The sequence below is a fragment of the Patagioenas fasciata genome, chromosome 16 (assembly GCF_037038585.1).
Source record: "Patagioenas fasciata isolate bPatFas1 chromosome 16, bPatFas1.hap1, whole genome shotgun sequence".
Lineage (NCBI taxonomy): Eukaryota > Metazoa > Chordata > Aves > Columbiformes > Columbidae > Patagioenas > Patagioenas fasciata.
Genome location: NC_092535.1, coordinates 6,571,382 through 6,594,897, shown reverse-complemented (window position 1 = coordinate 6,594,897; position 23,516 = coordinate 6,571,382). Strand labels below are relative to the sequence as shown.

Here is a 23,516-nt window from a genome sequence, read left to right as displayed (position 1 = left end):
AGTAGTGCAATAATATTAACATAACATATTAATATAGTTTATGTTGTTTTGGCAATATAATCTTTCCTCATTTTCATCCTCCTCTCAAAAAGCTGCAGTGCTGGTGACTGCCTTCTCAAATGAGACACAGAGAAAATGCAAAGCCAGAAGTCATTATCACATAATTTCCAGTTAGCATTACAAACATGAATTTAATAAATTGGCTTATTTTGCATTAATACCACTCATCTCCTTCTGCAGCTCCAAGACAGTATATTTTAGCAGCAGAAGGTAATAAACTAGTTGCTTTCTTAAAGTAGCGCTATTGTGATAGAACCTGTTATATAAAATTGATCACTTACAAACTGTAGCCTTCTCCAAACAGTATTGTCAGCAGATTTATATACAAAATACCAATGCCCATGTTGGGAGAGAAAGATGCTGATGTAGATTTATGTTCTAGAGTGAAGGTTTCACCTGTGGTCACAGAGGAAGATGGCACCGTAGTCCTGGCGGTGCCGGATGACACGGCCGATGGCCTGATTGACAGCGCGGGACGCTTGTTGGCTGTACCACTCACGCCCAGACAAATACTGCAACGGGGGGAGGAAGAATTAACATTATTTAGCAGGTAGAACGTATTCTCCGTGCTGTACAGTCAAGTATTTCTTTCTAAATAAATGAAAAAAAAAAAAGTATCAAACAAGATCTACTGACAAATCTCTGAAAGCCTAGGAAAAGCAAATAGAGTTGATTCAAATGTCACACCTGACTTACGGTGCACAGAAAACTCAAGTATTAATAGTAATATCCAGCTTGAGGGGCTATTTGGTACATGATGCACTGACAGCCTTGGCACACAACAGACTCAACATATTAAGACCTAATGCCTTATCCTGCGGGACAATAAACTTAAATTTATAATGCCATTCTTACGTCTGAAGCAATAGAAAAAACAAACCCGAAGTCAAAGCAAAACAAACCACAAAAAACCAAAAATGAACATAGCCCCCAAACCACCACAACAAAAATCCCCACAGCAGCCAGCATAGGGAATTCTTCTTACTCACCCTCTCCCTGGATGAAACAATTCCTTCAGAAAGACAGAGGGATAACACACACACAAAGACTGGGACTCAAACTTTAATTATACCATTTTTTGAGCCAATATTAGATTGAGACTATGCCACTGGAAATGGAATCTAAAACCCTTAAATTATTAAAAAAATTAAAAAGTGACTATTTGTGACAAATTCCCAACTTTTTGTTATTCGTGATCCCATGAGACAGGGAGGATAACAAAATCCAAAAGCCATAGAAAGAAGAGGGAGAAATGATGACGTGAACCTGCAAACAGTCCCCAGTGAGGAGCTGCCAGCGTTACCTGGGTGCCCGCCCCGCTGCTCCTCAGCTCGTCCAGGAACTGCATCTTCAGCACCACCCGGGGCTCCAGGCGCGGGGGGAACGGCAGCCCCGTGATGATGACACCTCGGCCGTTCATGTCGGCAAAGTCCAGGCCTTCGCTGGCCTTGAGAGACAGCGGTTTGCATTCTCAACAGGATTTGAAGTGACATTTCAGAGCAATTCAGCAGTTATTGGCTTTTTTTCTCCATTAAATTAAATCTCTAGCCAAGTGTACTTTATGAATACGTTATGTATAGTTTCAACTAGATTTTTTGCTTTTATTACCAGGACTTTAAACTTTGCTTTTTCTCTGGGGACCCTGGACAAAGTCTACCCCAGCCTACACCACTAATGCAGGTGTATTATTCCCGGATAAGCAGAACAGCTGTATTCAGATGTCAGTCAATACCTCCAATTAAAATAAAATAAACTAAAAAACACAACAACAATAAAAAAATCATCACCACACAAACCTGACCTTCACAGCCTCAAAACAGGAAAGAAAATTCTGGTTAACTTTTAAAGACATTCCCAGCCTAAATACAGCTACTAAAAGAACAAGAGGGACAGAATCTCCTCTTTATAAATAGGGCTGTATTTTTAGGTTTCTTTCAGGGAACAGAGAACACAACCTGCTAGAACCTACTGCCAGTGTAAAAGCTGAGGAACAACCTGGGAGGGAATCTTGAAGCGATGACTGGGAAAAAAGGTACTTTTAGAGCTTTTGACAACACAACTCCTCTGGCTTATCTTCTCGAATATTTCAAATTTTGCAGTCATACTATTAACTCTGTGACTACAACAAACTAAACATCCTCCAATTGTGTGTTACTGCAAAGCATCATCTCTCCACAGACTCTGTTCCGCTCAGGGTAACACAATATTTTGGAAGGACGAGCACATTTGGTCCCACCCACCAAGAGCTGCATTTTTCTTCATTGATCTATCAGCCGCTTTGGAGACCGGGACTGAAGGTTCCAAGAAGTGGAATCTTCTCTTGGTGGGCAGTAACCAGCAACAAAAGGCTCCAAGAGTAATCATGATTTTGCAAATATTTCCACCAATATCATAAATCAATTTTTCAGCACTGGAAAATTTCAATGACAGGCCAAAGGACATGAAGTGAATCTAAATTCTTTGAAGCTGAGCAACATTTTTGGGTTTCAATGGGGTTGTTCTAACACATTTGATTACAAATGCTTCTTTTATTTCTCCAAAACGGTTGTTTTCATTGAACGGGTTTTCAGTGAGCAGCCAACAGGAAATATAAGTATGATGCTCATCTCCTTTAAAAGACTCCGAGGTGGATAAAAGTAGGAATGAGGCATATATGAACTTGACCTAATTTTGAAAAGGTTTCACGGCATCCTACGTTCCTTAGGTTTTTTTCCCCACATATAATTACAGTAACGTAACAGAAATTTACTGAGATCTAGAATTATTTGTTTTTCCATCAACTATATAATCTAATCTCAGATGAAACAAATTCGCAGTTGCATTACCTTCCCTCGGCATACTGCCAAAAACGCAGCTCCGTTGGACTTCGGACAGACAACTTTATCATAGTAGGCATCCATTACCTAAACATAAACTAGTTTAAGCAAGAGCAGAAATGGTATCGTCCTTTGCATACACATAAATAAAAACCTGTACTAGCTAAGCTTTACTTGTACACCAAGGTCTAAATGTGATTCATTTGGCTCAATATAATTTTCTTTACTTTTACTCACTCTAAACGTAAGAAGCCATCTGCTGAGGAAATTGCCTACATTACTGTGGACTCTAGAATGTATCTAGGCAAGCATAAAGATCAAAGTCAGATACTTCTGATGAGAAAGTAAAATACAGTCCGTCCTGGTGTTCTGCAGATCCTTGGTTAAAATAGGCAAACCAGGAAAGTAATTCAAGAACATTATTTACTCGAAGAAGCAAACAGAGAAGCTCTAAATAAATAAGCTGACACTGCACAACTCCTTAACACCCAAAGCAGGACAAGCTGGGAGGAAATGTTGTGCAGAACATTAAAAGCTGCTGACTGCTGAAGTGACAGTTTCCACCACCTCAGTTACCCAGTACATGAGTACATCAACCGCTTTTAAATCACCGGAATACAAATGAAGACTTCACCCTGCAGAACTAGCCAAGGAAGCATAGGAAGGATGCGTAAAAGAACCATAATCCAAAGAAGCTCTAAGAGAGTCTTAATTTTATCCTAGGATAAAGTTTGGATATTTTACATGCAAACACATTTTACAGATAGTATTTAAACATTAACGCAGTTTCTGAAAATGTTATAGGTAGGTAATACAAATAATCAACCTCTGCAAAGCTTCCTTTGTTCCTGGGTTCCACAAACATCGGCTTTACTTCTTCTATTCTTTTAGCAAAATCATGCTCCTGTGAAACAGATAATGAACATATCAGAAACGGTGATGTCAAATGAAGCGTCCACAAGAACAGAAACGCTCAGGAGTGGCGAGCACAGACTTCCCCAGCACAGCCTGATCCTGTCTTGCCAAACAGAGGAAACGGAAGCAGAAATACACGATTCCAACACCACTTACAGCAGTTCCTTACAGTTGGTGCATCTCAGATATTATACAGACGACAGATTTGTTTTTACTTTCCAATCTACAAGTTCCCAACATCCACCTCCCAGAGACCCGCTCCACAGCCCCACCTCTGTCCCTGCACCCACTTTTAAGGAGGAAGAGCATTTCAAACAGAATTGTTCTAACAAGTCTCACAAGTCATGAGCACAGAGGTTACAGAAGTTACGGCTGCAACAGCTTCAAATTAAAAATAAGAGAAATGCTCACATGGGGATTTTTTTACCTAAAAACTGAAACACTCAGACCAACTGTAATTCGGAGGTTTAATATAGAGAACTCTGGTGAAATCAAGTCACTCTAAGAGGAGACCAGATGAGATAATCAGATTCTTTTGGGTTTGGTTTCTACAACGCTGCATTCCAGCGTATTGTGATCAAAATAAAAGAAGCTTGACCTGGATTTTTACTTTCCAGATTTTATAATGTACTTATTAACAAAGAATTTTCAATAAGCGTGATTAGATAGCCCAAGTACAAACTGTCTGACGTGTGCAACCAAACCACCTCGTAAAGGTAGAGCAATTAATGTACCCTCCAATATTCCAGGCTCTTATCCATGACGGGATATGATGGGAAGAACACCAAGAGTCCATGCGGTACAACCCGCACCAGGTTACCTGCAATGAGATAAGTGTGTAGCTGAGGGCATTTCATCCTGGGCTGAGCACATGGGCTGCAGAGGAAAAATAAACTAACAGCATGGGATCCTTCCCAAAGCTTTTCTGCTTTCCTGACATTCATCTTTGTATATTAGAAGCTGTTTCATTTTTTTAGATCATTTCATAAGCTTGTCATCAAGGTAAAAGCTTTAATACAGATGCCTAACTAGCTTTCTAAAGTGTAGTGTTAACAGAATGAAAGATTGAGCTGCATCAAACACTACAGACGAAATAGATAAATCATCTGTTGTATTTTCCCCTCTTTGTCCACTGCAATGTGAACATCCAAATCAACAGACGAGGTACCGCAAGGTTGCTTTGTGGAGTTTTCCAGCCAAATAGTATTTACTTCAGTGATAAAAGAAAACCATCAATCTGGTATTTTGCGAAAGTATTCTCTTAATTTCACCTTTTAGGCCAAGCTGAACACCTCAGAGCACTCTCCTCCATTTCCTTCAAACCCTTCTAGATTTAACAGAATCCTTTCAATCACACCTCAGCCAAGCTACACAAATGCTCTTTTATTCTGTCCTCATGTGTTAAAGTTTTATAGTTCTATTATATCTGTAAAACATTACCAAAACAATAAATGCTGACGTAAGGCGGGATTGACACAATGCCTTTAACAATATAACAAGAAATTGCATTAACTTCTTGTGATCCTTAATTGCTCTGCAAGTGATGCTTTGCTGCACCATCTCTATGCACTGATTTTCTAGTCTGCATCACTTTGACAGTGTTTAGGAACCACATTTTTGACTCAAACACAAACACCTGATAATATAAATGAAGTCCTAACTTGGAAATACTAAACCAAAGACTCAAACTCTTTTTCACAGGCAATGACAGGAGCAGCTGCTTGAGCAAACAGAAGCATCCAAGTCCAGACAGCATTTGGATATGCAATGCAACCCTTTACCTTTCTCTGTCTTACTATATCTTCTTTAGTATTTCTCCTAGATTCCTAAAAATCCTGTGCAACAAATAATTTCTGAAATCCACACACTTCACTTACCAATTGTTTTCCCCAAAGAAGATAAATAATCCCCAGAAAACCTACAAAGAAGAAAAACCAAGTAACATCACTGTATTTCCTTTTCTGTTTTTCCTCTGATACTCATCTCAAATAGCGTGCCCATACCCCCCAGGGCTCTCCTTCCTGGGACATGCGCCCAGGCCAAGGACACAAAATTAGTAATGGCTTGACTACACGTTACTATTAAATATTCTTCTTATTAGCACTGAGGATGATTTAAGCTTTAATATTATCAAAATGTAACAAGAGGAAGTGGGCAGCCATCCGAGTTTCATGATTAATACCAGCAATTCAGAGGCGACAGGTCTGCCAGAAAAACCTGCAGGTATCGCCAAGCCTGACTAACATTACAACCATTCAAAATAATTATTGATGAACTAGGTGTGGTGAGGCTGCAGGGGCAAAAAGGGTGAATTTGGTTACTATGGTTATTATTTACACGTGGCATCAGCCAAGTAAATCACTTTTGCTTCAACTGAAAACGTACCGCTCTACATGAACAGTACTTATCCATTTCTTCCAGCCCTGACTGAAAAGCCATCTGATATCTTGTGCATTTATGTTTCTTTTTAGTGCTCTGCCATTTTGCATACACTGTTTTCCCAGGAAACTTATATGTGCACGGAAAACAAAAAAAGAACATACTCATAAGAGCTACAAATACCCTTATCACCACAGAGACACTGTCAAAACACAGACACTGTGAATTCCCCTGTTCAACAAAAACAGGTATTCTAGGCCTTAGGGGGTGGAATCCCCAGCATTCCTCCTTCGAAAGACAGTATCTGCAACAAAACACTCCGAAACAGGACACTAAGCTTTTAAAGTGAAAAATACAGTCTGAGGGGTTTCCAGACTGATGTTCTCTGTAAAAATCAGTTACAACTGCTGAGTCCCTTTCCAGTTCCATGGAATATCTGGCATTTCTCCCTTTTTTCAGTAAAAGCTCTTTGAGATCTTTATTTTATTTTTTCTGTGTTGGTAATGAGAATAACTCTGGCCTGCAGCAGGCTAAATTAGAAAATTCTCTGCTTGAGTTTGTCTGTGCAGTTGAAATTGCAATAGTTTTAAGAATGCGATTGCACAAAAATGTGTACGCTACCAGAAGAAAGTTAAATGGAAGAACAGGTGTATCCCACACCAGTAACTGCTCCTCATTTCAAAATACTAGAGAACTACTACACCCCTAACCACAGCACCAACGTGCTGCTGCTCTCCAGTAACTTCAGAGAACTGGCAAGCACAGAACTTTTCGCCATGTGCCCAAAGCAAACTGCCTTTGCAAATTGTACACAGAGATGCCAATAAGACACAGTATTTTGCACAATGGAAGTCAATCTACAGTGAAATCAAGTTGTGGCCTTCCTTGCTGGCAATATAGATGCATTGTCTACTCTGAAGAACAGACATGGGCAAAATGATGAAAGCTCAGAGAAAAGCAAGAAAAATGATGATGAAAAGCTTGACAAACAGTTAAATGTATTTTCCTTAAGCGGGCAACGCAGAGGTTAAAGAAAGGCCAGTCACGGCGACAAGCTTTAAACATAAAAATAGTTGTTGCAAAGACAAGTTGTGTTTCAAAACAATTAAGTCTTCAGCAAAGAAATTTCGGATGGGGGTCTGTGTCAATGAGGGTGGGCTGCTCCCTAAGGGACGGGGAGCTGGTACCTGAGCGTGATATGAGGGCACAGGGCAAGGGTCTGCAAGCAGAACCCAAAACGTCAGAACACGAAACTTCAAAGGAAAATTCCACATGGAAGTTCATTACCTTCTTTCATAGGTAGAAGTAAGCACAGTTCCATCAGGTCCCTTAGGAATGATCCCAACCCAGAGCTGGTGTTTATCAATAACATGAGGATTCTCCAAGGAAACAGGAAAAGGGCTGAAGAAATACAAAAGAACCCATTCATTACATGATTCCCTACTGGCTACCAGTTCAGAACACTCAGAAATCCTGAGGCAAAATCTAAAATAACGAGAACAGATTGCGATTTTTCAGTGACGGTTCTGTTCACACATGCAGGCACTCACATCTGCATCTCCATTGTAAATGATGAGAGTGGGGAGAGAGTCCCACTAGTCAGGATAATCGTCCTGACTCCCTGTCGAACAAGCTCGTGCATGCTGTACCCAGGGCTGAAACACCAGTAGCTCAAGGTCTTTCCTGCATCAAACAAAGAGAAAACACTAAGAAGCGAGTCTGCAAGTGGAAATATTAGAATATGACGAGCATATAGCAAATTGCATCTGAACTGCTGAAAGTAAACCAGGCAGCATCTGAAGGTAAAAATCCAGATGTATGGCACGTTCTGCTTTGGTCCTCCCTACATTTAATCACTATGCCCATTCAAAATACAGTTTAAATAGTCATTACCCCCTCACACCTTAATTATACTTTCAATCAAGAGATGGTTATAGAAAAGACAGAGCATCAGATATCAAGTAACAGGTAGATTGAGCAGATAAAACTACTCAGGTTCCATCCACAGATTCACTTCCTCCTGCCAAGGACAACTGGAGGGGGAAACATGGCAGAGCTACAGAATGTTGGCATGAACAACAAATAACTGCAGTTACTACAAAAATATCTCCACCCCTGCTCTTGCTTGGAAAGATAAGACTCCCTTTTCCATCAAGAATTGCCAACGGCTTTTCATTTAAACTTCCCATTTTTCCCACAATCAACCGCCAAACCTTCCAACTCCTGCTCAGCTCTCTTGGGGGATGTGGATATACAATGTGTGTGACACTGAAAACCTGGCATAGTGTAAATGACCAACAGAAAGGACATAAAGAAAAAAGGATAAGCCACACTAGTATGTATTTCATTCATTGCTCAGCTTACAGCTCTATCACCAGTGTCTTGAAATCTCAGCACCTCTTTTCAGAGACAAAGGCACAAGGGATGAAACAATCGTCTACACCAAGAACAAGAGCAGCTATACAAAACATCAGTTTGTTTCCGTTTCTGCTTTGCATGATTAGTTTCAATTTAAAAAATAGCATCCACATATCATGTACATGTCTTTTAAATGTACACATTCCATTCAAAGACTGTATTTCCAAAAAGGAGCTGACGGTTTCAGGAAATCCCCAGTAATATGTGCCCAGTGACTCACTTACTGCTTAGAATTACAAGAGAAAATTTATTCTAAGCTAGTTTATCCTTCCATCTCACATGGGCAAATCCATTCAGATGATGCCCAGATTCTAAAAGAATCACATTCCAAAACTTAGCCAATTCTCTATCTCTTTGATTCACGCTAAGTCTCCAACATGGTAACTTAGAGCAAAGTGAGATGAAGAGTGTTTAATCTTCACGCCACACCGTTCCAGTTCAGTATCGCATTGACAAGTGCTACCCGTGCACAGGATGCATGGCCAGGGCATTCATCTCATCAGCTGTTCCGAGCTTCTCACCAGTTATGGGTTTTAGACAATTGAGTCATTTCCACAAAATCCTTTGAAAACAGCTATTGTTAAAAGGTTTCCATTATTTCCATACAATCTGCTGTACCGCTGCAGGAAACCAGAGACCTGAGCAGTCTTGCATGGCCTCTGCCAGGCTCACACATAGCGCAAGTCTCTACAAACTGCTCATCTGTTGCATAGTTACTTGCAAATAGTGGTTTATTTGAAAAGCAGCATCTGGCAGTGCTGTTTTAATGGCTGGACTCAATGATCTTGAAGGGCTTTTCCAACCAAAACAATTTTATGACACTGTATCAGTATCTTTCTACTAAATCACAGAAGAATTCTGACTTTATTGCACTGGTTTGGGGTACAAATTCTCCAAATTATTCAACAAACCTAAAGTGTTTCTATTAGCCTTTTCCTTCACACATTTAGCAAAATCTACTCAGAATTATTCCTGTAACTTCAAGCTCCAATTGAGCAACATCTCAGGAAAACAATATTTGCAGATGACCAGACAACACACTTCTGTCCAGGAACAGAACTTATTGTGGAAACATTTAAGGGAACATTACGTGCAAACCCACTAAATTAATGGAAACTCATTCCTTGAAAAATGTTGCTTTTGTCCTTAAGAAAAGGACTTCTGTGAAACAAATACTTGCATTTTCAAGGGCATTGTACTGAGTAATTAATTAGATAGTTATGAGGCAAGGTCTTTACAAAAATCCTTGGAGAGCATCCTGTTAAGGAGGCTTAGTTAAAGGGATCTGCATCTGTCTTCTCTAATAAGAATGGTTTGTTTTCCACCTAACTATTTCTTTAAAAAAAAAAAAAAATAGAAAGAATGTTGAAGAGCAACAAAGCCAAGCTCAGTGCTGCTTTATAGCAGCCTTAGGATAAGCCCTTGTTTCAGAAGCCAAGTTTCTTTTCTTCTAAGCTTGTTGTTTTGAAGGACAATTATACTGAGGTAGTTCCAGATACCAAGTTCTGCAGAGAATAAGGAACAAAATGGGTGGGAAAAAAGAGGGAGAAACCTCAGTTGAACAAGGCTTGAAAAGTTGAGGCTGAAACTATTGAGAAGTGATAAGACGTCCTGTAAAACTTAGGAAGTTGCTTAAAAGAAGGTCACATCTCAGAGCAGGTAACAGTGCCCCGATGCTCCAGCCTGGCACTTTCTGGTTAAGAATTCACATTCTCAAGTGTTATTTCTCTGACACGTTACATGAACCTTCAATACAGAGTTTCAGTGTGATCAGACTAATTATACCTCCCCCACTACATATGAGTAATTTCAGCAGAGATTAAGGACTTTCATGGAATTTACCCTTATAAAACCTTTGGCATACAGTTTCAGTATCATATCTGTACATGAATCTCCTCCTTGTAAAAAGCATTTACAGCCTTAGCAACACTCATTTTGTGTTTAACACAGTTATACAGGGAAATTTAGCTGATGCAAGGATAGTAGAACATTACATAAATCTCAATATCAGTCCGGAAGGAGGGTTTCCCCTTCTGGGCTGGTCTGAAGATTTTCTCTACATCAATACCAGCAGCTGTTCCACAATGGAGATCATTGCCTTGCACTGGAATAACTGTACTAGAACTCTAGCAGCACACAAAGCAGCACTGGTACAAAAATGAATCGTACTGAGATTGCTTGTGTCATGTCCCCTTTAGAAATAACTCCAGGACACCCTGTTCACAGCAGTTAAATAAAGCAGACTGGGATGTCTTCAACTGGTTTCTCTTATTTGAATCAAAAGGAGCAGCTGAGTAATTTTCAATCCAGCTTTTGCAAGAGCCTCCCCAAGACAAGAGTCCTGTACCTTGTTTTTTTGCAGACGATGAATTCCAGAGATCTGTCCTTTGTTTCTTCTTCTGATTACTGCTATCCAGGTGAATATGGACCTGAAGGAAAACAGCAGCAGCATTTCTAGAGGTGGTTACAGAAATGACCTTGCACTTCATCCCTCAAAAAAGCTAGCACATTGCAAGGGTAGTTAACATAATCAGTGTAACTTTTATAGTCTTAGTAAGGTCATATTATTTCCCCCTTATTTTGATTCCAGCCTTTCCTAATGTATCTAACAAGGAGCAAAGAATCGCCTTTTAACCAGCCATTTTGAGTCAGTTTATGGGAGCAGCTTCTCATGGGCTGCCCTGAGCAGAGACAAAGAACCCAATTATTTGGGTATTGTCCACCAGAATAAAACATGCAGACTAGAAAAAAATCTTGTGTTAGAAAGATTTGCTTCATTTGGCAACAAAAATAGTATATAGTCTTAAACTAAATAGGAAAGTTACCTTTAACTAAAAAAAAAATAAATAAATCTGTTCCTAAAATTCATTATAGCATCACAGCCCGTAAGTCCCAAGCCCTAAATAGATTGTAGAGACTTTGGGGAGAAAGTTTAGTGGCTGTTTGTACTTGCTTGCTAATAAGGTAAAGTCAAGAGAACAGATTACTTGAAGAACACTCGATTTTTGCACAATACGCAGCATCAAAGTTTTCAGCAATTCACATTTGCTGCACTTCCCTAATTTTATTTTACAGTTTCTTTAAAAATTACTGCATAGCTCTCCTTTTTCCTTGGGACCTAAACTAACCGCAGTTCCTTTGGTGTTTGTTTTCTGGAAGGACTTCCACGTCCTCCCTATAATCAACATCGTTATTTGCTCTACTGTCCACATCCTTCTGAAGCCTGGATACACTAAGCGCAGCTGTTACAGGCCAGCAAGGAAAAATGTAGAGCACAAAGCATCTCATACCTTATAATATTTAGATATTGACCGATGTGGCATGAAACCTGTTGAGCCTTCTGGAGGATCAATGTTGAATACTGTCTAGAAAATAGATGTAAAAAAATAAATAATAACTGTTTCCAGCAAAATTCATAACATATCTTTGCACTGAGCAGTATCTCCACAAAATTTACTGTTGTGATAACCTTAAATATATCTCCCTGCTCCTGTTATTAAATAAATGCAGAGAATCTTGAATAAACGCATTTTTTACAGATAATCCCTGCTAACCATGTGGCTTTCTCGTTGTCACAACTTTTTGAATTCCCTTAGTTTAAAATTTCGGCCATAGTACCCTACAGTAATATTCTGCTTAAGAGAACAAAACAAAATCAGCACGTAATCACACCTTGCTGTCCATCTGTTAAGCGAAAAGCTTGTACCAGCTCTTTGCACGGAGTTCTGTTTCCTCCCCTTTCCTGTGTGTGACGCATCATGACTAAGGGTGCTGCCTTTTCAAACATACAGCATTTCGATGCAACTTCAATGAAAACAGCTGTGATTCTCAAATATTTATAACTTTTGTTATTTTGTCTAAACAAAATTAATTCAGGCATTTAAAAGGAATTGTCCAAGCTCATAAGAATACCAGCTAGTTGCAACAAATTCTCTACCAGTCAGAACAGCAGCACAATTCCTGGAAATATTAACTCCTGAAAAATAGCCAAAGACAGGCTATACAAAAAATATTTTAATAAGTGTTCTTCTGAAAGAAAAATATTATTAAGACCAGCTAGTTACAAATTAAGTCTTGATGACAAGGCCCTGTAACTAGAAAGCACTATGTTTAAGCAGCAAAGACTGTGACCGAGTGCTGCTGAAACATCTCAGGAGAACAGATTATCACACGGCAGATGATTTGCAGGAACTGTCCATGTGCGTGTCCTCAGCAACACAGGGACCTCAGCTTTCAAATCACCTTTCACTGATCCACCCCCAGACCATTATCTCCAGTCCTGTAGCGCACACAAACTGGTGGGTGTCAGTCACTGGGAGCAGAAGACCTGGTTTCTCCTTCTGAATCATCTCTCAGCTTTGGAACCCTGGGAAACTATATAAACTTCACTGAAATTAAACAAACCTCACCTTCCCCACAGAAGGACAGTGACACTTGGCTTCCAGTGCAAATCATTTTGGTATCAGTGCACACAAATTGTTACTACTGTAGCAGAACACACACAGGTTTTGTTGAACCATTGCTTTAAAAATGAAATTCTGTGTATGCCGCTGTGAACGGACCCTCACACATCCATGCACTCAACTCCACTGTCAGGAAAATGTTTAATTCAACATGATGCCCAGTAACTCGGGACAAGATGATGCTCTGAAATCACCCAGTTCTGGGAATACAGTGAACATAACCCCAAACATCAGCAGATTTTACAGCATGTAACACTACAGTGAAGACGCTATTTTGTTTGAACTTTAAGCTCTCCAAACATTATCCTCTGAGTATCACTCAAGAATATTAGAGTTTGGGTCAAGTTCAGAGGGAAGCCAGAAATTGAATTTCAGGCCACTGGCCCGCTGTATCTTCTAATATTATGGGGGCCAGGTTCTTAATAATCAATGTTTCACAAGTGCACAACAGGGAGAGGACTGACAGCACCACACAGATACCCACAAGTGTCACATTCAGTTCCTGTGGCACTAAGATGATATTTACAGATCCCTTAATTTAATGATTAAATTTTTAAAATACAGTTAAATTATCTTTTGCTTGCATTTTTCCATAGCCTGTTATTTCATGAGAAGGTCTCCTGTTTCCAAGCACTGCTGCTAGAAATAGCTCGATGATCCAGCTCCACCTGGTGGAGGCTAATACCAGACAAACGTACATCAAGCATCTCCAAAAAGGGACATCGAAATCATAAAAGAACAGCCTGGGTAAAAACCAAAGTACACCATCCCATTAGGCAGCTGCTTTCTCCTCAAAAACCCGTAAATTCCATCAGTGCTCAAGTGTACATACAATCAAGAATAAAATGGATCCAATGATTTCCCACATTTTTTAAACCAACTCATCTTTCCCTCGCATGTCGAAGCAGCATTTAGAATTTACCTGGATAATGTCTGAGAGCTTATGCAATCCAGACGTATTGACAAATATCCCAGTGCCTAGAGAGAATAACACACAATTGCATTTACAACACAAATACACATCCATTTGTTTGCTTAAAACAGTGACCCCAGAGAAGCAGCTAAAACAACGTACGAATGACACTGATGATGAGAATTTGACTAAGGAAATAATATACAGATGCACCTGTTAAGCCAAAGTGTGAACAGCATAAAAGGAGAAAGATGCTGGGGAAAATAAAAAAAAAAAAAGGACAGATGTGTTCTTAAAGGATGCACTTGCAGGAGCTTGTCCATGTTCCAGTCTCCAGGGACTGGGCTTCCTCTGTCCAATGCTTTTCCTGAAGACTCTGCAAGTACCAACTAACTAAATAACTTCCTTAGTGCTTGTGGAAGTTAGAGATTTTTCTTTGCAGAAAGGCAAAATAAGAAAAAACAGCTGATAGCCAGTAGAACAGAAGCTAAATCAAAGAAAAATCACATTATGTGATTCCAAACACTCCTGTTTTGTGACTTGCATGGTCAGGGAAGAACTGAAAACACTAAAAGCACCATCAGCAAATGTCACCAAGCTCCACTCCACAAACCTTCTGGTTTTGGAGAAAAACAGCGTTGTGTGCAACACGTGCACACGTCTGTATGCACAGATATTGGTACTCACTCAGGTTTTGACACAAAGTAGTTCTTAAAACTAGTTCTGTTGCATCAACAGACATAAAGCATCTTTCCCAGCAGAGGACCTCACAGCAAGTCTTAATAAAAAGACACGGGTCCTCAGAGTCAGATTTGAGCTTTTGAAAGCTTTATAATTGAAATCCAAACAAAGCAGCCTTTCTCCTCCTCCCTCCAAACAACAAAACTTCTAATTACTTACATTACAGAGCAAAGTCTGAGTGAAACAACTAGCAAATTTACACTTACGGCCTGAAAGAAACTGTAAAATCTGCTCTATCGACTCCAAGAGTGAGGATTTGGTCTGGAATGTTATTTGAGCCTCTGCAAACAGATCAAAGATGTAGCTGGAATTTACAGAGAAAAAGCACAAACGGGTAAATGCTATCAATAATCACATGGACACAATTACTGTTATTATTTTATAACAACAATTTCACCATATAGCAGCAAAACATATTCTTGTCTCCATGAGAAAGAAAAATTTACAGGAATAAAAATAAGTATTTGGTTATATAGGCAGCAGACAATATTGACACGACAGAAAGCATACTGACAACATCCTTCACATTTCCCATGATTTCTTTACAACATACAAGAGGTATTAATTTAGAAACAGATTTGCATGCAATTTCCAGGATTTTTTTTATCATGTACAATACGCATTAGTTTAGAAATAAGCACAGTGAAGAGCTTCTTCCTGTTCAGAATGTGACCGACATAAAAGCAGCGTTGGATTTCTACTTTTGAAACACTTTAAAAGGGAGTTCTACCAGAAATAATTACTACAAAAAGTGGATTTAAGGAGACCCCAAACCTTGAGTAAATACTATTCCCAGAAACTAGAATACTAGTACCAATCCCAAGAGCAGACCCAGTTTCACCTGGGTCTAGAATCTTGTATTTTCAACTTGTAAACATGTTCATGAGAAGAAATTTACCTTCCCTCTTTGGTGACTCCAGCACCATCCGGTGGCAGCTCCACTGCATCAATAGCACTTTCTAGCTGAAGAAGAATTTCTTTAAGAGAACCAAGAGGGGAAGAAAAGTTAAGAGTTCACAGAAACTCACTGCTGGAACTCATCTAAACCTCTTTGTCAAATGTACTTTATTTCCAAGGCTGTCACCAAAGACAGTAACCCAGTTGTTATCTTGATCCCATAAGCAAATAAAAATTATCAGAAAACAATTTCTTTGATAACATCTCTAAAAATTCATATTAAACTCTAAAGAAGTTCCATGACCTCAATTCCTAGATGAAGTCTGTGACACTCTTAGAAAACATAGTTGTCAGCAAAATGTTAAACTCTCTCTGGAAAGTTGTTCTTGGAAATCCTTTGTAAACATGAGACATGTCAAGTTCTTGCTATTAAGTTCATGTAGCATCATGTTCCTACAGCAGAATGACACAACTAATACATTTCCAGCATGCTGACAAGATGAGAAAACAAGTGAACTTCTAGAAAAGAAGGAAGCAATGTATTTATCTGCCAAACTTCTCATCTTCTGGGGAAAAAACTGTACCTAACATTCTACAAAATTATCTGAAGAGAATATCCATGAATTTCTCAGTTAAGAGCAATGTCTACAGAAACGCTGCATGAGCCAGATTTCTAGTTGCTGACCTTTTAAAACTGTTTCAACCACCATTATCAATAACACAAAAAGTAACCTTACTCTTTATCTTTGCTATATCTTCAAGTTCCATGTTCAGTCCTGTTGGAGAAAGGAAAGATGTCAAAAGGATGTTTTGCATCTGTTCCATTCCTAGTTTCTTTATGCCTTTTCAGAAGTTATGGACATAAAGGCTAGAACTATGTAAACGGAAAGACATCTTCTGTTTTCCACTCATCTTCCTCTTTCATGACCCCTCAAGGTCACCTTGATTTGGCCAAATATTTTCATCTTTGTCTGGCAGTGATTACTAACTAACTACAATTTATCCATGGTTAAGAGTCGATTTTCCAGAAACTGCTTGGAAAAGTTATTTTCCAGTTCTTGCTCACGGCACTAATCCCAGCAAACAGTGGTTTCTGGTTCTCAACACACCTGAACTGGCCATTTCCGTATTGAATTCTGCATTTATTTCATTCTGTTGAACTACTTTGGCTTGTTCTTCCAGTACAACATTGATGGCGTCCAGCGCTGACGCCAAATCGTAGGGTGTCAGATCAAAAGACGACGACTCCTCACACAACTTCTCCTAAAACACCAAGGAACAGAAGCGTTACCAAGACTGCGCCGTGTGGTGTCCGCTCATGATAAAGTCCAGACAACCAGGCTTGATTTCAATTCTGATCTCCAGCTCAGGCCAGAGGACAGACCAGAACAAATATTGTTATAGAGAAGGAGGAAACACACTGAATTTCTATTAAAAAAAGTAATGGTTTGAACACTCAAACTAAGTTTGACAAAACTCTCTACGACCTTGAAAAGTAAGTTTCATATTGTTTTGTCACAATTTTTTTCATTCATGAAAAGAATCATTTTCCCTGAGGAATGAAGAGAAATATTAAGGACTAACCTACACAAAAATTTGACTGCCATAGCTATGAAGACCTAAGTTATAAAGAAAAAAATGCTGAGCTAGCTGCATGCGTAAACAACCTAATCAGAAATAAGTCAATTGTCAGAGTAATTACTAAATTTGCACCTATTAATCTGGAACAGACAGTTCCATGGGAGAACTATTGCAAAACGAGTAGTTCTAGAATAGCTGTTCTGGTTCATTTCTGCATGCAGGCACAAATTCATATTTTTAAAACACTACAAAAGGGGAAAAAAAAAATTCCCCAAATGACAACTGGATTTCCACCCATTTTTCAACAGAAAAAAACCCGTTTTCTGATGAAAGGAGTGTGCACTGGAATCAACTCTGCAGCTCTGTCCAGTCAAACCCAGCACGCTCTCCAGTTCACGGACAGGAGAACGGGCCATCAGAAAATCAACTCTGCAGCTGTTCTGCAGAAATCCCGCTGGAAGGTTCTTCATGTGGCAGAAAAAAAGGACAGATTTCAAATGTTCCTTTGCATTTCATCATTTAGGCAAAGGGCTGCAATTCTGAGCCAACTAAGTAGAAGTTCTCATCATGCAGCACCTTTTTTTTTTTCCCTCTATGAGCAAGAATCACATTTGCCATCTACTACCCTTGGACAGTTGATGCAGCTGAGCTCCAGGAATGGCGCTCTCATGATTTCTAACAGCCTGGAAGAGAACTCTCCAAACAAGGATGTGAGTGACCTCACTAATTTGAAGACCCACCCTTCAGGAAGAAACTGTCAGTCTGTAGAAAAATCACAGCACTGTCCAAGGGCTGTTAATTAAACTACAATGCTTTAACTGTCACAGAAACAAGAAATATTCAAGATAATGAACATCAACGACTGTAATAGCTAAGTACAGATTTTACAGACTGTTTGTAATAGGGCACAGGTCTGTTTTTCTCTTTGGATGAAGTTTGAAACATGGCAACAGACCAGAAACGACTCACCACGTTGTGAGCTTCGTCGAGTATCACCACAGTGCCCTTCAGGTCCAAGTTGTGCGCTCGCCGGCTCTAAAGATGAAAAAGAAAATGAGGGAACGGACAAAAAGGCCAACAACAAATAGAAATTTGATGGACTGAGAAACTGGCTCGTGAGACAGATTTGGGTTTTCATGTATTTTGAATTGTATGGAAATGAAGGTGCTAAAAATGTATCATGTAAAAGTTTATGGAGGTTACTACTGACATTGTAATACAGAAAAAAAACCCACACAAAACACTCCCAAGCAACAGTTATATCATACTAGGATACAGAAGTTTATCAGAATTTCAGTCACTGTCCATGAAGTACAGACAACTTATTACTAAACAACATGGGCATCGCAATCCGCAAAGCTAATTTTATAAAAATAGAAAGGCCTTGAATAAAAAAAAGAATAAAAAATTTCTTAACTGTGGGAAAGAACTTTACAGAGAACAAACACAAAAGGGCATCCTCTGCAGTTCTGAATTCAAACTGGGTTTTGATTAGTGTTGAACAATTAATTCACTTGCTATGCATCAGTTAACAGCTTATCCACTAAAAACCAATATAAGATAAATAGAAGAAGAATTGCATTTAAAAGCAAAGATAGATGTTACCTTTGAATCTAGCAAGTAGTTGTAAGGCATAAAAATAATATCTGCTTGCTGCTTCAGGGTTCGAGAGAGATAATAAGGACAAGCTCTGTTTAAAAATAAAAAAGTAGTACAAACTATGAAGTAACACTTGCAGAAACATGACAAGTGCATTCAGCATTCGCGTACTATGTCTCATATTCTCAAGGGTTTCTAATCAACTTTTTAAGGAGTTGGAACTGCCACATTAAATTTTAGGGCTGATGGTTACCTGCATTTACACAAGTAAAAAGATGTGTAGAAAACAATACTTAGCTGTGCCACTCAGCAAAACAGGGGAAAAAAAGAAATGCAAGGAGAAAGAGTGGCATTTGGTACTGCAGTGTCATTTCAGCCCTTTAGGACAGAAGTAAATGCTGCACTAAATTATTTTATCTCAACAAATCAGTCACCTCATCCTCTTGGATCTGAAACAAACCTGCAATATCATTTGTCAGGTCAGATTATATTGGCAGCCTCTGCTCACATGAGAAATAAAACCCTGGTGAGCCCAACCCTGATTCGATTCAGTCTTGACACAAGTCAGGACTGAAATTAATTGCTGTGTGATGAAAATTGCAGTAACAGAAGAAGTTAAGGCTTCAGTGCACACATTATTTTGTTGGAAGCCATGTCTGCAATATTTTTAGCTGCTTCACTTTGCCCTCATCATTGTGCTGCTCAAGCTCATATCAAGATATCAATAAAAATAAACAGATAAATTGTTTTCATAAGTAAAGGGGAAGGTTAGAAAGGAACATTTACCTGTGCTTGTTTCCATTTTTAACCAAGTCTTCGATATCCATGATTGATTCAATGAGTTCTTTCTCTGTACTCTTTTCTGCGAAAAATTACAACACTACAACCACAACCTCAGGTAAAAGTATCACACGTATTTTTTGTTGCCCCAATCATCAGTCACCCACTTCTTAACGTTTCACTTTAACGTAAAGCAGAACACACACACAGACAGACTCTGCCAACTCCTTCAAACTTCTCCACCCACCGAGCAAACCCCTCCTCCAAAAACCAGGGCTTTATTGCACAGTCAGACTCACCTTCCACATTGTTATAGAAATGACAAGCACGAGCCATCACTTTCATTCGGCACATGTAGATCTGAAAATTACAGTACATTTTAGACAAGGGCAGCACTGCTTGTCAAGCACTGAAAAGTTCTATTTTGCCTCCAGCAGTGACACAATGTCCAAGTTCAGAATCATACCCCCGGTGTCGAATCGCCCCCCCCACGTTCTGGCTGTCGTGCTTTCCCGGCTCTGCTCTCACCTGCATGTGGTTGCTCTCCTGTCGTTTCACTTCAGGATGGATGCAAAGCTGCTCTCTGGAACCCAACACACAGATCTTTGGCCTGTTCAAAGAGAATACACAACATTGATGTTAAAAATCGGGCGAAAAACAAGGACGCAGTTGTATGTGTATCATATATCAAAGGCAAAATATTCAGGAAAAATAGAGGAGCCCAAAATAAGGGTCAGAATCAGAAACAGTAAACAAGCTACTCTGTTTGTAACAGCCATACGCATTATTTGAATTTATGGTGCTGCATTTCTCCAGGCAGCAGTGGGTGGTAACAAGCAGTAGTTTTATCGCAGGAGGTAATTAGTAGCAGCTTACATCATGCACCATAAAATCTGGGTTCTGTTATGACAGTTCAGCCAAATAAACCAGGGACTGTCATCTACTACAGGCTATTCCGGAGCTGGCTGTGACTTTTACAGTAGGATAAGAACTACAAACATTTCCCATACTTTTTATTATTATTACAAGGCTTTATCTTTACAAGAAACAAGCATACGAATTATTACTGTCTGGCCAAAGAGCTCAGTCAACACACTGGCATCTCAACAGCTGGCAACTGTGACAGACATTGGTACAGCAAAACCACAAACTTCTTCACAGATTTACATCGGCATAAGGAATTCAACTTTGTAATGGTTTCCCACTGCCTTAAAGAAATGCCCCAGAAAAGAAAACAAAAAGGTAATTTTAGAAGTAAATGTGTGAGGTCAGGAACTAAAACCAGACCAGATTCAGGAAATTCTATGAACATAGAATATAAAAGAAGCTGTGAATTATGAAAAGCAAAAAACAAAGCAAAACAAACAAAACTAAACAAAACCAAAACAAAAGACAAACTAAACAACAAATAAACACAGGTTCTACACATGCACATTACGAAAACTACATTTCACTGGATATAATTTTTTATATATTCATCCACATAAATTCAAGCAGTAACTAAACCAGGCAGATTTATCCACCTTTTCTTTGAACATTATCCTAAATCACATTTACCTGTAGACTGTGTTCTTTAATTCATTAATGACCTGTGTAAGTTGTGAGTGAGTTCTGGAGGCATAAATTATTTTAGGAATGTCAGTGTAATAAGCTGCAAAAGAGAGGACAAAAAAGCAGAAAAATATCATTAGCACAGAAAGAAGAACTGGAAATATAATCAGCCTCTTTTCCCAGCTGGTTCTATGGTAAAAGTTTGCAAGAAATTCTGTCATCTAACTATTCACACACACAAAATGAGGTAAATGAGTTTCTAATGCTTTGAGAAAATACAAGAACACTGAAAACACCTTTAAAATCTACAAAAAAGTGTGAATCTGTGCTTCAGCTGCTCAACACCAGCTCCAAGGCTTGTCTAATTACACGCTTACCTGGGATGTCAGCATCTGTGGCAGCGTTGCCCCAGGAGGACATCGGTCTCTCGGGAAAGAGCTCCAGCCCGTTCATGCGCTGGGCGATCTTGCGGGCCGAGATCGTGTCTTTGAAATGCTCTCTCCAAGCCAAAGTGGAACAGAGCAGGCAGAGGGTCTTTCCTGTGCCCGTAGGGCTCTCCAGAATGCCATTTACCTTCTTTATTGGAGAGAAATAAAATAAAAAGGAGGGAAAGTGAGCAATTTGGAGACGTAACTACAACTGGTCTTTGCGCTGTACTGCATTTCCTTGGTAAAAAAGAGATCGCTGCCTGGTAGGCTCCACTATATAACAAAAACCAGACATGTACCCCACGTAAGGCTGATATAAATGCACGACCTGTAGGACCCTCATCAGCTTAGTGAGGCTCAATTTAAAACCAAGAGCCAGACACTATGCTTTATTTAGCAGAGGAATTCTCCACTTTTAGAGCAACTAAAATGTATCACATTTCAGCATAAAAAACATGAAAATATTAGAAGTTACTGGAAGGAAAAACAAAACAAAACAAAACAAAACAACAAACAAAACCAGAAAGTGACTCTTAGACTACAGAATGTCAGTTTCCATTAGAATTAAGACTATATTCCACATCAAAGTCTAGGCAGAAAATTATCCAAGCACTTTTAAACAGTCCTACTGGATGTCACAGTGTCAAAGTGCATAAAAACACTGTAAGTTGCAGAAAAGCTAGTGGCTGAGCTTTCATGACAATTTGTGTTCAATCGTATTGAAAGAATTTATATATATATGTATATATATATATATGCGCAATAGGCTTCCCTTAGGTCAGGGAAAATTTGGAAAGGGCAGCATAGGGACAAGGAAAAGTAAACTTGAATTGTCACAACCTCTTCTTATAGAAGTTGTTTTTCACGGTTAGAAATAAAATGCAGTAAATGAAACCGAAGGGCTGGGGGCGGAGGCAGCACCCACCTTCTGCAGGCACTCCAGCACCTTGGCCATGTAGGCCTCCTGGCAGGGGTAGGGCTGGAACGGGAACTCCACCGTGATGCCGTTCAGCGTTATCCTGGGCATGTTCCTCCAGCACCTGCAAGGAACTGTCGAGCAGCGGTCACCCTGGGCCCGGGGCTGCACCGTGGGCCCGCAGAAAGCTGAGGAACTGGAGGCAGCGCCGGTTCGCTTGCACGAAAAGCCCGGGTTTCAGACGGACTGCAGCCTGGGCAGGAGGCTCACGGGCATTCTGGGCCCGGCCATGGGAATGCCGAGGAGCCGGCCCAGGCCGCGGCCCAGGGCCTCCCGCCCGCTCCGGTGCGGCCCAGGCCGCATCCCAGGACGCTCCATCCGCTCCGGTGCGGCCCGGTCCGCGTTCCCGGGACGTTCCACCCGCTCCAGCCCGGCCGCACTCCCGGCCCCGGCGGCGGTTGCCATAGCAACAGGAACAGCACAACAGCCACCTCACCTCCGACTCCGCCGTTCGGAATGCCCGCGCCTGTATCACGTGCGCTTCCGCCCGGCCCCTTACGCCTGTGCGTCACTTCCGGCGGACTCTCTCGCGAGAGCTGCGGCGTTGCCAAGGGAACGGGGCGGTGGCTGCGGGAGCGGCTATGGCGGCGGGGCCTGGGCCTGGGCCACTTACCTGAATAGTAAATTGTCTTTAACTGTAGCCGAGGGGTTGCAGAGCATTGAGTTATTCCTTGGGATCTTCACAGCGCCACGCAAAATGTAACAGCTGGTTTTGTTCTTTTTTCTGACTCTGAACTGTTTAACTTGACAACAGAACAGCTGTGCAAGAATAAGCTGCAGAAGAAATTACTTGGTAAAGGCTGTAAAATGAGAGTGTGGGATAAGGCGTTTATAACGGAGAATAAAGGTTTTAAACTCATTATAAATACATAGGATGTTGTGTCATTATGTCTTGTAAATAGAAATTTGCAACATTGAATAATAATATCAAGAGTGTATCAAATGGGATTATTTTAACTGTTATTTAATGAATGTTGATTGAAGCAGTGTTACCGCCCA

At 40.0% G+C, this 23,516-nt stretch overlaps 1 protein-coding gene across 7 annotated transcripts in view; it reads right to left on the bottom strand.

Annotated features, from left to right (window-relative positions):
- Positions 1-23,011, bottom strand: part of RTEL1 (regulator of telomere elongation helicase 1) — a 41,863-nt gene extending 18,852 nt beyond the window's left edge. For 6 of the 7 annotated variants that reach the window (XM_071815452.1, XM_065849789.2, XM_071815455.1 and 3 more), the window contains exons 1-24: positions 22,954-23,005; positions 22,467-22,591; positions 21,491-21,689; positions 21,120-21,213; positions 20,091-20,172; positions 19,862-19,922; positions 19,569-19,644; positions 18,789-18,873; positions 18,153-18,218; positions 16,712-16,865; positions 16,340-16,378; positions 15,604-15,682; positions 14,912-15,009; positions 13,974-14,029; positions 11,879-11,953; positions 10,936-11,017; positions 7,721-7,853; positions 7,458-7,571; positions 5,669-5,709; positions 4,526-4,611; positions 3,703-3,780; positions 2,886-2,963; positions 1,364-1,507; positions 457-572 (exon numbers count right to left, since the gene is read on the bottom strand). In XM_071815452.1, coding sequence (XP_071671553.1) covers positions 457-572; positions 1,364-1,507; positions 2,886-2,963; positions 3,703-3,780; positions 4,526-4,611; positions 5,669-5,709; positions 7,458-7,571; positions 7,721-7,853; positions 10,936-11,017; positions 11,879-11,953; positions 13,974-14,029; positions 14,912-15,009; positions 15,604-15,682; positions 16,340-16,378; positions 16,712-16,865; positions 18,153-18,218; positions 18,789-18,873; positions 19,569-19,644; positions 19,862-19,922; positions 20,091-20,172; positions 21,120-21,213; positions 21,491-21,689; positions 22,467-22,568 — 2,138 coding nt within the window. In that variant the 5' untranslated portion in view covers positions 22,569-22,591; positions 22,954-23,005. Of the gene's footprint in view, positions 1-456; positions 573-1,363; positions 1,508-2,885; positions 2,964-3,702; positions 3,781-4,525; positions 4,612-5,668; positions 5,710-7,457; positions 7,572-7,720; positions 7,854-10,935; positions 11,018-11,878; positions 11,954-13,973; positions 14,030-14,911; positions 15,010-15,603; positions 15,683-16,339; positions 16,379-16,711; positions 16,866-18,152; positions 18,219-18,788; positions 18,874-19,568; positions 19,645-19,861; positions 19,923-20,090; positions 20,173-21,119; positions 21,214-21,490; positions 21,690-22,466; positions 22,592-22,953 lie in introns of all 7 variants that reach the window. The other variant, XM_071815453.1, reaches the window with a different exon arrangement.
- Between the last annotated feature and the right edge of the window lie 505 nt (positions 23,012-23,516).